The following is a 14,907-nucleotide window of genomic DNA, read 5'->3' on the forward strand; positions in this document are numbered from 1 at the left end:
AAACAGGCTGACAATATACAGCCTTGATGAACTCTTTTCTCAATTTGGAACCAGTCGGTTGTTTCATGTCCAGTTCCAACTGCTGCTTTTTGATCTGCATACAGGTTTCTCAGGAGGCAGGTAAGGTGCTCTGGTATTCTCATCTCTTTAAGAATTTCCCACAGTTCATTGTGATCCACATGGTCAAAGGCTTTATGTAGTCAATGAAGCAGATGTTTTTCTGGAATTCTCTGGCTTACTTTATGATCCAACAAATGTTGGCAATTTGATCTCTGGTTTCTCTGCCTTTTCTAAACCCAGCTTGTACATCTCGGAAGTTCTCAGTTCACTTACTGCTGAAGTCTAGCTTGAAAGACTTTGAATATAACCTTGCTAGCATGTGAAATGAGCACAATTGTGAGGTAGTTTGACCATTCATTGGCATTGCCCTTCTTTGAGATTGAAATGAAAACTGACCTTCTCCAGTCCTGTGGCCACTGATGAAACTTCCAAATTTGCTGACATATTGACTGCAGCACTTTAACAGTATTACCTTTTAGTATTTTATAGCAATATATATGAGTCAAACAATGTAAGTCTTCACTGATGAATGGATAAAGAAAATGTAGTATAAACTTATACTAAGTCGCTTGAGTCGTGTCCAACTCTGTGTAACCCCATAGATGGCAGCCCACCAGGCTCCTCCATCCCTGGGATTCTCCAGGCAAGAATACTGGAGTGGATTGCCATTTCCTTCTCCAATGCATGAAAGTGAAGAGTGAAAGGGAAGTCGCTCAGTCATGTCCGACTCTTTGCGACCCCATGGACTGCAGCCCACCAGGGTCCTCCATCCATGGGACTTTCCAGGCAAGAGTACTGGAGTGGGGTGCCATCACCTTCTCCAAATATAGACTTATATCCACCCATAAAAAAGAAGAACATCTTGCCAGTTTCAACAACATGGATGGACCTCGAGGGCATTATGCTAAGTGAAACAAATCAGAGAAAGAAAAATACCATATAATCTCATTTATATGTTCATATTAAAACAAAAAGCAAGTTCAGAGATGTTGAGTAGTTGGTGGCTGCCAGAGGTGGGGGATTTGGTGTGAGCAAAGGTAATCAAAAGGTATAAATTTGAATTATAAAATTAATAGGTGAAGAGATATAACATACAGCATGGTGACTATAGTGAATACTGTATTGTCTATTTGAAAGATGGCAAGAAAATACATCTTAAACATTCTCATCATGAAGGAAAATTTTTAACTATATATATGGATCTATATATATGGACCCATATATATAGATATAACTAGACTTACTGTAGTGATCATTTATCAATACACACAAACATATAAGCATTATGTTGAACACAGCAAAAAATATAATGTTGTATCAATTAAAAAATTTTAATAAAGCAAGTTTGGAACATGTAGATTAAATAAGCTCCATCCAAGCTTCATTTTAAACCCATTACTTAGATTTTAAAATATCAAATCTCACTAACAACATCCTAAAGAGTTGGGAAAGACACAGAAACAGACATAAGTCACCTGCACACGAGATGTAGGCTTCCTCCTTTGGAGAGCATGAACTGTATTTCCATGGGCCAGAAGGACACTGCCAGAGAGAGGTATCAGTTTTCCGACACTGAATTAAATCTACCCACCGTGGTCTAGAACCTTCCCTGAGACCAACAGAGGTGTTGAGACTTCCACTGTCCCCACAGCCAAGCTGACTGCAGATCATGGACACAGTGATGTCTTTCATGGGGCTGCAGCAGACACTGCCCCAGGTCCCGTTGTAGAAAACTTCCAGGCACCCAGCACACTGCTGGTCCTCGCTGACCATCCTGAGGGCCAGGAACTCTAAGGTTGAAAGAGAGGAGACAGGACACAGTGAGCACCCCACTCAGTGCTCTGGGTTTTCCTCTCTCCCCAAAAATGTGAACACTCATCTCTGACCCAGCTGAGGAAGCAAATCCATTAGATGACCAGAGTGAAACTTGTTTCCTTTTCACCTGACTTTGTCCATTTGTGTCTGTCTTTCTAAATATTTCTAACACCATGATGTAGCAGATATGAACTGAGAGAAAGACCAACCTGGACACCTGCAGGGAGAGGGAGCTGACTCCTGCTTCCTGACAAAACATCTAAAAGAGTATATGAAAGGGGTGTGATGTGGACAGTGTGGAGGCAGATAGAATAATGGATCTGTGACTGTTTCCTTATCTGGCAAAGGGAACTTTACAGATGTGATTAAGCTAAGGACCTTGAGATTACCCTGAAATATGATGGATTAACCACCTGCTGCTGCTAAGTCACTTCAGTCGTGTCTGACTCTGTGCAACCACATAGACAGCAGCCCACCAGGCTCCTCCATCCCTGGGATTCTCCAGGCAAGAATACTGGAATAGGTTGCCATTTCCTTCTCCAGTGCATGAAAGTGAAGTCACTCAGTCGTGTCTGACTCCTAGGGACCCCATGCACTGCAGCCTACCAGGCTCCTCCATCCATGGGATTTTCCAGGCAAGAGTACTGGAGTGGGTTGCCATTGCCTTCTCTCACCTGAGCACAGTCTAATCACAATCTTAGACTCACTATTCTTTAGAGTGGAATACTTTTCCTCGTTCTGGTTAGAGGGAGATGTGAATATGTATAACAGTTAGAGAGGTGGAGCGTTGCTGGTCTGATGATGAACAGAAGGGGGTAATGACCGAAGGCAGGCAGGCAGTTTTTAGAAGCTTGAAAAGACAAGAAACAGATTCTTCCCCAGAGGCTCAGAGGTGATGTGACCCTACTGAAACCTTGATCCCCCTCCTGTGAGATTCCTGCTGGACATCTAAGCTACAGAAGTGTAAGGAAGTACATGTGTTCTTTTAAACCATTAACTATGTGATAATTTGTTACAAAACAAAAAAACTAGACCTTGGCTTTAAGACTTCTCTACCATATGTACCAGAAGAGTGAGCCCTGATTTCAAGGAAAACAGAAAAGGCTCTGCCAGCAAACACTACTGAGGAGAAAGGACCAGAATCTCAGCTGCTGCAGGAGGCAGTGAAAGCACCTCCTCTTCACGTCTGCTGCAAAGACAGGCTCCATGGGAGGAAGCCTCCTTCTCTGGTCCTTTCAGCATCTCTCCCTCAGGGTTCAGACCCCCGTCCTCCTGGGCCCTCCCCTCCCCTAGCCTGTGGACAGTGTGGAGTGCTGACCTGAGCAGATGACCCCAGCATCCTCCTTGTGTCTGCAGTCGTGCCGCCCCCACCCCCGGGAAGGGCACCTCCACACATGGGACTCCTTTCCTGTGCAGTTCAGGTCGTCCAGCCAGATTGGCCCTGATCCTGCCCTGAAGTGAGCAGACCCCGTGGCATTGAGGGCTTCTCCACAGCCCAGCTGCCTGCACACCACGTGGGCATCGTCCAGGTCCCAGTAGTCATCACAGATGGTGCCCCAGGAGCCCTGGTCAAGGATCTCCACTCTCCCGGCACAGGGACCGCCCCCATCCACCAGGCGGAGCTGTCTACTGTCTGACGAGAGAGAAATGGAACAATGAGGCATTGACCTGGGGAATGAATAGGGTCTTCTGTCCTGTGGAACTCTCACCTGAGCAGTAGGGGGCGCTCTCCTCTGAGGCTGCAGACCCTGCTTGTTCAGACACAGAGTTATTGCACTGGGGCAGCATCTGGGTGTGGTTTCCTGAAAAAAGAGCGATGATTAGAGGGTTGGGAGGGTTGAAGAGCAGGAAACTCAGTTAAGCAAAATAATTTTTAGGAGGGGAGGGGAGTTTGGGGGGAAATGGATACATGTATATGTATGGCTGAGTCCCTGCCTGTTCACCTGAAACGGTAACAACATTGTTAATCGGCTAAACCCAATACAAAGTAAAAAATTCAAAATAAAATAATAATAATAATAATAATGACCTAGTGATGGAGCTGAGATGAAAGCTGTAACATACCAGTAAAGTTACCATAATCTTAGTGTTCCCTTTCTCTATGAACAGCCCTGGTCCTGACAATGCCACGATTCCTGTTTTAAGCCAAGCTTTGCCCTAAGAATGAGTTAAATAAGTTGCTCTATCCTTAATCTACCCCTAAATAGAGTAAGCAAAACAAAATCCTTTCTGAAGGATTTGTACAATTTTTTATCTACAATGTTTGTGATTTTAAAAACACTTATATAAAAGAGATCTCATGGAAAACAAGAGGAAAAAAAAAAAAAAAACATTAAAAAAATTTCCCAGGGTATTTGGCTCTTAGAGTTACCTGACGGAGAGTTTATTTTATTTATTTTTATTGATTTTTATTTGAGCATAATTGCTTTACAATATTGTGGTAGCTTCTGCTCTACAGCAAATTCAATACGTTATATATACATGTAAGGGTTTCCTAGGTGACTCAGTGGTAAAAAAAACCTGCCTGCCCAATAGGAGACTGGGGTTCCATCCCTGGTTGGGAAGATCCTCTGGGGAAAGAAATGGCAGCCCACTTCAGTATTCTTGCCTGGGAAATCCTATGGACAAAGGAGTGTCTCAGGCTACAGTCCATGGTCACAAAAGAGTCAGATGCAACTCAGCGACCAAACAACAATGACATATATATATATATCCCCTCTTTCTTGGATTTACTTCCTATTTACATCACCACAGAGCACTGAGTAGAATTCCCTGTGCTATACAATACATTATTATTTATCTATTTTATGTGTTCAGTTCAGTAGCTCAGTAGTGTCTGACTCTTTGTGACCGCATGCATCACAGCACACCAGGCCTCCCTGTCTATCACCAACTCCCAGAGTCCACCCAAACCCACGTCCATCGAGTCGATGATGCCATCCAACCATCTCATCCTCTGTCATCCCCTTCTCCTTCTGCCCTCAATCTTTCCCAGCATCAGTGTCTTTACCAATGAGTCAGCTCTTCGCATCAGGAGGCCAAAGTATTGGAGCTTCAGCTTCAACATCAGTCCTTCCAGTGAACACCCAAGACTGATTTCCTTTAGGATGGACTGGTTGGATCTCTTTGCAGTCCAAGGGACTCTCTAGCATCTTCTCCAACACCACAGTTCAAAAGCATCAATTCTTTGGTGCTCAGCTTTCTTTATAGTCCAATTCTCACATCCATACATGATCACTGGAAAAACCATAGCCTTGACTAGATAGATCTTTGTTGGCAAAATTTATGTGTGTGTGCATGCTAAGTCACTTCAGTCTGACTCTGTGACACTATGGATTGTAGCCCATCAGGCTCCATATCTACGGGATTCTCCAGGCAATATCTATTTTATACTTAGTATTAATAGTGTAGGTCTTCTGAGTCTGGTGGCTGAGGCAGTAAAGAATCCGCCTGCAATGCAAGAGATCCTTGGGTTGGGAAGATCCCCTGGAAGAGGGTATGGCAACCCACTCCACAGTTCTTTCCTGGAGAATCCCCATGGACAGAGGAGCCTGGAGGGCTACAGTCACGGGGTTGCAAAGAGTCGGATATGACTAAGTGCACAGCACAGCACATCAATAGTGTCTATATGTCATATACATCAATCTCAATGTCCCAATTCATCCCACTCTTCATTTCCCCTCTTAGTATCCATATGATGTTCTCTAGGTTAGTGTCTCTATTTCTGCTTTGCAGTAAGTTCATCTCTACCATTTTTCTAGATTTCACATGTAAGTGATGTTATACAGTATTTGTTTTTCTCTTTCTGATTTACTTCATTCTACTTAACAATCTTATTTCAAATCCTAAAAGATGATGCTGTGAAAGTGCTGCACTCAATATGCAAGCAAATTTGGAAAACTCAGCAGTGGCCACAGGACTGGAAAAGGTCACTTTTCATTCCAATCCCAAAGAAAGACAATGCCAAAGAATGCTCAACTACCACACAATTTCACTCATCTCACTAGCAAAGTAATGCTCAAAATTCTCCAAGCCATGCTTCAACACGCGAACCATGAACTTCCAGATGTTCAAGCTGGTTTTAGAAAAGGCAGAGGAACCAGAGATCAAATTGCCAACATCCGCTGGATCATTGAAAACGCAAGAGAGTTCCAGAAAAACATCTACTTCTGCTTTATTGGCTGTGCCAAAGCCTTTGACTGTGTGCATTACAATAAACTGTGGAAAATTCTAAAAGAGATGGGAATACCAGACCACCTGACCTGCCTCTTGAGAAATCTGTATGCAGGTCAGGAAGCAACAGTTAGAACTGGACATGGAACAACAGACTGGCTCCAAACAGGAAAAGGAGTATGTCAAGGCTGTATATTGTCACCCTGCTTATTTAACTTAGATGCAGAGTACGTTATGAGAAACGCTGGGCTGGATGAAGCACAAGCTGGAATCAAGATTGTTGGGAGAAATATCAGTAACCTCAGATATGGAGATGACACCACCCTTATGGCAGAAAGTGAAGAGGAACTAAAGAGCCTCTTTGTGAAAGTGAAAGAGGAGAGTTAAAAAAGTTGGCTTAAAGCTCAACATTCACACACACACAAAAAAGATCATGGCATCCAGTTCCATCACTTCATGGGAAATAGATGGGGAAACAGTGGAAACAGTGGCTGACTTTATTTTTTTGAGCTCCAAAATTGCTGTAGATGGTGACTGCAGTCATGAAATTAAAAGATGCTTACTCCTTGGAAGAAAAGTTATGACCAACCTAGACAGCATATTAAAAAGCAGAGACATTACTTTCACAACAAAGGTCTATCTAGTCAAGGCTATGGTTTTTCCAATAGTCATGTATGGATATGAGAGTTGGACTATAAAGAAAGCTGAGCACCAAAGAATCGATGCTTTTGAACTGTGGTGTTGGAGAAGACTCTTGAGAGTCCCTTGCACTGCAAGGATATCCAACCAGTCCATCCTAAAGGAAATTAGTCCTGAATGTTCATTGGAAGGACTGATGCTGAAGGTGAATCTCCATACTTTGGCCACCTGATGATGTGAAGCACTGACTTATTTGAAAAGACCCTTATGCTGGGAAAGATTGAAGGTGAGAGGAGAAGGGGATGACAGAGGATGAGATGGTTGGATGGCGTCACCAACTCAGTGAACATGAGTTTGAGTAATCTCTGGGAGTTGGTGATGGACAGGGAGCCCTCTTGTGCTACAGTCAATGGGGTCACAAAGAGTTGGACATGATGAGTGACTGAACTGAACTAAACCAAACATAACAATCTCTAGGTCTATCCATGTCTCTGAAAATTTCACAACTTTATTCTTTTATGGCTGAGTAATATTCCATTTTATATATGTACAACATCTTCTCTATCCATTCCTCCTGTGAGGGACATTTAGGTTCCTTCTGTGTCCTGGCTGTTGTAAATAGTGCTGCAGTGAACATTAGGATGAATGTGTCTTTTTGAATGATGATTCTCTCCAGGTATGTGCCCAGGAGTGGGATTGCTGAGTCATATGATAATTCTATTTTTAGTTTTTTGAGGAAGCTCCAGACTGTTCTCCATAGTAGTTGTGCCAATTTACATACCCATATGTAGGAGGATTCCCTTTTCTGCACATTCTCTCCAACATTTATTGTTTGTAGATTTTTTTAATGATAGACATTCTGACTGGTGTGAAGTAATACCTGACTGCAGTTTTGCATCTCTCTAGTAATTAGTGATATTGAACATCTTTTCATGTACTTGTTAGCCATCTGTATGTCTGGAGAAATGTCTGTTTAGGTCTTTTTCCCATTTTTCAATTGGGTTGTTTGGTTTGTTGATATTGAGTTGTTTGTGCATTTTGAAGATCGGTCACTTGTTAGTTGTTTCATTTTAGTTGCAAATATTTTCTCCCATTCTGACAGTTGTCTTTTTGTTCTGTTTATGGTTTCCTTTGCTATACAAAACCTTTTAAGTTTAATCGGGTCCTATTTGTTTATTTTTGTTTTTATTTTCTTCACTCTAGAAGGTTGGTCAAAAAAGATCTTGTTGCAATTTATGTCAAAGAATCTTCTGCCTATGTTTTCCTCTAAGAGTTTTATAGTCTGACAGAGAATTTAAATAGCCATGATTAAAGTCCTCAAAGAATTAATTAATAAGATGTGTGTCTTGGCAGAGAAATGATAACAAAAACAAATGAAAATTCTACAGCTGAAAAAGTTAACAGCTGAAATTAAGAACTAGAGAATGAGTCTATCAGCACATTAGATCAATATAAAGTAGAAATAGTAAAATGGAAGATGAGAGGATAAATATTCCTCTATATAGAAAAGCTAGTTACATGGTAAGTGCCTGGTTAACCATACTGTATAACAAAGTTTCCCTCCAAACTTAGTAGTTGAAGGAATTTTTTTTTTTTTAATTTTGATCATAATTTCCTGGTCAGTAATTTAGGAAAGACTCAACTTGGCAGTTCTATCTTTGGGGTCTCTCATGTGGTTGCACTTAGATGTTATCTGGGGCTGATATCTCTAAAGGTTTGATTGAACTGTGGTTATGTAAGGAAATTCCCTGAAGTTTTTTGTTGTTGTTGTTGGGGAGGGGGAGGGATAAAGGAGCATCCTGTCTGCAACTTAATCCAGAAAGATTTTACATACTCAGGTGGAAAATGGGGCAGGAGAGGGACAAAGGAGGAGAGATAGGGAAAGCTAAAACAAGACAGAGAAAGAGAGAGAAAACTAGAGTGAGAGAGAGAGGGAGAGAAAAGAAAGAAAAAAAGAAGGATTAAAGCAAAATACTAACCTAACATTTGGGGAATCCAGATAAAGTTCAGAGAGAATTCACTCCTAGAACCTTCACTAAAGGAAATACTAGTAACATCAAACCTATAAAATGCCTAGGAGAAAACCTAGGTAAAGATGTGCAAAACATCTGAGAGTAATTCAAGACCAAACTGAATGAAGGGATATATTTTGCCAATGATTTGGGAAACTCAATGTTGTCAAAATAAATCATTCTCAAATTTATATACAGATTAAAGCTAACCTCAATAAAATTCCCTGATGCTTTTGTGTGTGTGAAACATGACAAGATGATTCAAAATTTATGTTGTTGTTCAGTCACTCAGTCATGTCTGACTCTTTGCAACCCCATGGACTGCAGCACGCCAGGCTTCCCTATCCATCACCAACTCCCAGCATTTACCCAAACTCATGTCCATTGAGTCAGTGATGCCATCCAACTATCTCATCTTCTGTTGTCCCCTTCTTCTCCTGCCTTCAATCTTTCCAAGCATCAGGGTCTTTTCAAATGACTCAGCTCTTCACATAAGGTGGCAGAGTATCGGAGCTTCAGCTCAAAAATGTATACAAAATACAAAAACCAAGAATGACCAAGGCAGTTAGGAAGAACAGCAACAACATAACTTCTTTAAATTAAAGTTACCCAGACTTACTCTGTGTTTTTAGTCACTCAGTCATTTCCGATTCTTTGTGACCCAGTGGACTATAGCCCAACAAGCTCCTCTCTCCATGGGGACTCTCCAGGCAAGAATACTGGAGTGGGTTGCCATGCACTTCTCCAGGGGATCTTCCCAACCCAGGGATCAAACCCAGGTCTCCCACAGAATCTGCAGACAGATTCTTTACAATCTGAGCAACCAGGGAAGGTTCAAGATTTACTATAAAATTACAATAATTAAGAAAATGTGGTACAGCTGAAGGATAGACAAATGACACAGTGGAATAGAATAGAAAGTCTAAAAGAAGTGTTTAGACACATGTGCCCTTTTGTTTATCACAAAGGTGGCACTGCACTAGGGAATAGTCTTTCCAGGAGAAGATTTTCAGTCAACTGGATGCCCATATGAAAACATGACACTTGACCCTTATCCTACACAGTTATCAATCCTAGAAGCACTGTATGACTACATGCAAAAGAAAAGTAATTACACTTCTGTGAGATACTCTCAGAAAGCATTTCTGTGATTTTGGAGTAGACAAAGTTCTTTCTAGAAGGATATAAGGAGCTCTATGAACTGGAACAAGGGACTGGTTCAAAACTGAGACAGGAGTACGCCAAGCCTGTATATTGTCACCCTGATTATTTAACTTTTATGCAGAGCATGTCATGCGAAATGCCGGGATGGATGAAGCACAAGCTGGAGTCAAGATTGCTGGGAAACATATCAATAACCTCAGATATGCAGATGACACCACCCTTATGGCAGAAAGTGAAGAGGAACTAAAGAGCCTCTTGATGAAGGTGAAAGAGGTGAGTGAAAATGTTGGCTTAAAACTCAACGTTCAGAAAAGGAAGATCATGGCATCTGGTCCCATCACTTCATGGCAAATAGATGGGGAAACAATGAAAACAGTGACAGACTTTATTTTCTTGGACTCTAAAATCACTGCAAATGGTGACTGCAGCCATGAAATTAAAAGATGCTTGCTCCTTGGAAGAAAAGCTATGACAAACCTAGACAGCATATTAAACAACAGAGATGTTACTTTGCCAACAAAGGTCCAACAAAGCTATAGTTTTTCCAGTAGTCATGTATGGATGTGAGAGCTGGACCATAAAGAAAGCTGAGCACTGAAGAATTGATGCTTTTGAACTGTGGTGTTGGAGAAGACTTTTGAGAGTCCCTTGGACTTCAAGGATATTAAACCAGTCAATCCTAAAGGAAATCAGTGCTGAATATCCATTGGAAGGACTGATGCTGAGGTTGAAGCTCTAATACTTTGGCCACATGATGGGAAGAACTGACTCATTGGAAAAGACCCTGATGCTGAAAAATACTGAAGGCAGGAGAAGGAGATGACAGAGGATGACATGATTGGGTGGTATCACCAACTCAATTGATATGAGCTTGAGCAAGCTGCGGGAGATGATGAAGGACAGGGAAGTTTGAAGTGCTGCAGTCCATGGGATTGCAAAGAGTCGGATATGACTGAGTGACTGAACTGAACTGACTGACTGAAGGAGCACTAATGTACAGTAAAAAAGGTGAATGAACTAACTTAAGATTAGTAACTTGGCTCACTGAAGTACACCATACCATTAAGAAAATTAAAATATAAGACAGAATTAAACACACAAAAAAACATAATAAATATTTATTCCAAAAGTCATCATCATGGTAACTTGCATCACTGTATTTGTAATAGTCAAAACTTGGCAACAAACTCAAATTTCTGCCACTAGTTGAATGGATCAATGCATGGTCATGTGATCATTCAAAGGAATACTCTATAGTAATAAAATTGAATACAATGTTGCCATAAACAACATCATGAGTGAGAAATTAGACATGAAAGAAAACATTCTGTGTGGTTATACATAAAGTTTAAAAACTGACAAAATATTCTATGGCAGTACAAGTCTTAGGTAAGCAGTCTTCCCTGGAGAGGAGGAGGACACAGCCATTGGGAGGCAATAGTGATTCTGTGGTGCTGTGAATGTTCTCTTTGTAGATCTGGGTTGGAGAACATGATCTAGGTATACACTTATTGTTTGTACTTTGTTCTCTATTATTACTCTTAAATAATAATGTTTCAAAAAATATTCATCTAAGCATTTCTTTCCCGACATAGCACTTCTTAGCATTTCTTAGCACTTCTTTCCCCTGAAAAAATGAGTGAACAATGAGAAGGTTATGGAGCAGGACCTTATGGAGCCTTCTCAGGACAGACCACCCTCATGTCCTGCACCTGCTTCTGTCTGTAGAAAAGCCTTAGCCAAAGAATAAATTTAATCACATAAATGAAAATTTTTCAGAAACAAAGCAAAACAGTCAAATAGGATAAAATAATAATAGTTTAGCCCTAAACAAAGTCAAGGATATTTAGTTCCTCCTCATGGGCTATAGCTAACATTCTGAGCCATATCCTTTGAGCTGTTTTGCAGATGCTGAAATCCCTACCAGGTGGTAGAAGTAAATTACATGATGACCAGAATAGTGGGGTGCCATTTCCTTCTCCAGGGGATCTTCCCAACCCAGGGATCAAACCCGAGTCTCTTGCATTGTAAGCAGATTCTTTACCATCTGAGTCAACAGGGAAGCCCTTCTTCATCTTACACAATTGAAGAATTGGCCTCAAGGAAATGGGAACAAACCAACACTAGAACTGATGATTAACTGCAATTCAAACAATACAGGTGGCACTGATCAGACCTATTTCAAGATGACTGTTGGAGCTAGCTGTGCTATTCTGCAGGTAACTGTCCCCTACCTCCACCTGTGCAATCCTGAAATTCTCATTTAAAAACTCTTGTCCCTGATCATCAAGGAGGAGCTGGTTCTTTGGTACATTAGTCCTCTGTCTCCCCAGAACTGCTGGTTTTCTCAATAAAGCTGTCTTTAATTTTACCCCATGCTAATCTCTCAGGATTGGATTCTTGAGTAATGAGCAGTTGAAACCTGAGTTCAATAATTTCAATATAGAATATCTTCCTTTCTAAACCTGTTTTCCCTTACTTTCTGCTCTGGGGACATTTCACCCCAGGAGCATCCTAAGTATAGTAGCCCTTCCCTGTCTTACCTGAGCAGATCACAGAGGCTGTGTTGCCACGAGAACAGTCAGGAACACCCAGGGCAGTCACAGGGCATTTCCATAGGAAAGACTCAGCCCCTGAGCAGTGAAATCAGGCTTTCCAGAGTTGATCACTTCCTTCTGCTCCATTTGGGGTGGAGATGGCGACTCCACAGCCAAACTGACGACAGACAACGTTGGCATTGGCCAGACTCCAGTGGGAGGCACAGAGAGCTCTCCAATGTCCAGAAATATTCATCTCCACCTGCCCCTCACACTGAGAGGTGCCATTTTTCATGAGCCGGACTTCTGTGTACACTGATAGAAAAAGACAGGATTTCAGTAAAATCTGATTTCTTTTTTATCTTGAACTGAGTGTACACAGAGGTTAAGTCCTGATGTGCATCTCACCTGAACAGACAACCTGAGCAGCTCCACTGTGGTGACATGTGCCCCCTGGACAGGGCACTCTGGGGCAGGACCAGAGCTCAGGCTCCTCCCCCTCACACCTGAACTCTTCAGCCCAGACCCAGCGATCTGACTCTCTGAATGGCACATGTCCCAGGACAGACACAGCCTTGCCACATCCCAGCTCTGCACAGATGACCTGGGCAGTGGGGAGTGTGAAGTTTCCATCAGACACTGGGGTCCAGGCTTCTCCAGAATGCACTTCTACTCGCCCTGAGCAGGGTCCAACCCCTCCAGCCAGATGCACAAATCCTAAGAGAAATAAAGAACAACAAACGCAGTGAGTGTTCATGAACCTGGCTTGACAATTGGAAACAACATTCACAGGCATGAGATGGTGTGAAAGCTTTTCTTTCCAACAGTAGAATAAGAGGGGATAAGAAGAGATAATTTGACTGTCATTGTCAAACTGCATTTTCATGAGCAAGTTTCTGAAGAGATATCCAGAAGGATTGAAGAATCAGTTTGGAATGGCTGAATCCCGAGAATATATATTGGTTAGGAACGTTAATTCCTATCTGGGGCATGGAAACTACAGTGCCCAAAGAAACTGCACAGTGGTAGTCATTCAAACGTGGGTGCAGAGCTGAAGTGAGAGTGAAAAAGGTCCATGGGGTTCAAGAGCTTAGAGGCCTAAGAGCCAGAGAAGTTTAGAAGTTTAGAGGACCATCCTGAGATTTCTGGGGCTAAACTTCTGGCCAGTTTTCTCTCAGAGCCAATATTCAAGTCACTGAGGACAGGGAATATCACACAGGCTGGATCTGAGTTCAGGTATTATAATCTAATTGTGAAAGAAGTTGTCCACAGGCAAGTTTAGAAATGACAAAAGCTCAGAGAGTCATAGGAGAGGGAGGGAATGGTCCTAGCCATCTTTCTTAAAAACCTAGGATTTATCAAGACACCTGGGAGAAAGTGAGGTCTCAGTGGGATTATGCAAGACAATTGAGTTAGTTGATTACTTCATACTAGACATGAGATTCTCAGCAAATGTGAAAGAATAATGATATTTTAATGTATTCTAACCTTATCTATATGCTAACTGCATATGCCTTTCCTACTTGGATTTCTGAGATAAGAAGCCAGCAAGCTATAAAAAAGGAGAATGAGAGGAAGAGAGCAGACAGCAAACAACCCATGTATGTTTTCAGTTCAGTTCAGTCCAGTCCCTCAGTCGTGTCCAACTCTTTGTGACCCCATGAATCCCAGCACACCAGGCCTCCCTGTCCATCACCAACTCCCTGAGTTCACCCAAACTCGTGTGCATCGAGTCAGTGATGCCATCCAGCCATCTCATCCTCTGTCGTCCCCTTCTCCTCCTGCCCCCAATCCCTCCCAGCATCAGGGTCTTTTCCAATGTGTCAACTCTTTGCATGAGGTGGCCAACGTATTGGAGTTTCAGCCTCAGCACCAGTCCTTCCAATGAACACCCAGGACTGGTGTTTCCAAGGGACTCACAAGAGTCTTCTCCAGCACCACAGTTCAAACGCATCAATTTTTCAGCGCTCAGCTTTCTTCACAGTCCAACTCTTACATCCATACATGACCACTGGAAAAACCATAGCCTTGACTAGGCTGACCTTTGTTGACAAAGTAATATCTCTGCTTTTTAATATGCTATCTAGGTTGGTTATTAGGTTGCTGTCTAGGAAGGTTACTTTCCCTCCAAGGAGTAAGTGTCTTTTAATATATACTTTAGAGATTTCTAAACTGCAAAAGCCTCAATAGGAATGAAACATAGAAAGATTTGGGGGGGAAAAGACTCATTCAACGAGATTTTAACACTTTTTATCCCCTGTGCTCCTCCCATTTGCCACCTAACCCTGCTACGCTTTCCCATTTTTTCCCAATGCAGAAAAGAAAAAAAAAAAAAAACCAAGCTTAAGAGCTACAAATAAATGGAAAGGAGATTCCAAAAGGAAATAACTCCTGTAGGGAGTGAGGTGGAGTGAGTGGCAGGTTAAACAGGGAGTGGATGACATATGAGAGAGAGACCAAAGAAAAGACTGATGATAATGATGTCATCCTTCAGAGCCCATATTTTG

General features: G+C 41.9%; 1 protein-coding gene across 1 annotated transcript in view; it reads right to left on the reverse strand.

The window, feature by feature from the left end:
- Positions 1 to 14,907, reverse strand: part of WC1-8 (protein) — a 34,992-nt gene that overhangs the window by 11,096 nt on the left and 8,989 nt on the right. Inside the window, 5 exon segments of the mRNA NM_001319904.2 lie at positions 1,536 to 1,850; positions 3,194 to 3,508; positions 3,585 to 3,677; positions 12,407 to 12,715; positions 12,809 to 13,117. Of these exon segments, the coding sequence (NP_001306833.2) occupies positions 1,536 to 1,850; positions 3,194 to 3,508; positions 3,585 to 3,677; positions 12,407 to 12,715; positions 12,809 to 13,117 (1,341 nt within the window).

The sequence above is a fragment of the Bos taurus genome, chromosome 5 (assembly GCF_002263795.3).
Source record: "Bos taurus isolate L1 Dominette 01449 registration number 42190680 breed Hereford chromosome 5, ARS-UCD2.0, whole genome shotgun sequence".
Lineage (NCBI taxonomy): Eukaryota > Metazoa > Chordata > Mammalia > Artiodactyla > Bovidae > Bos > Bos taurus.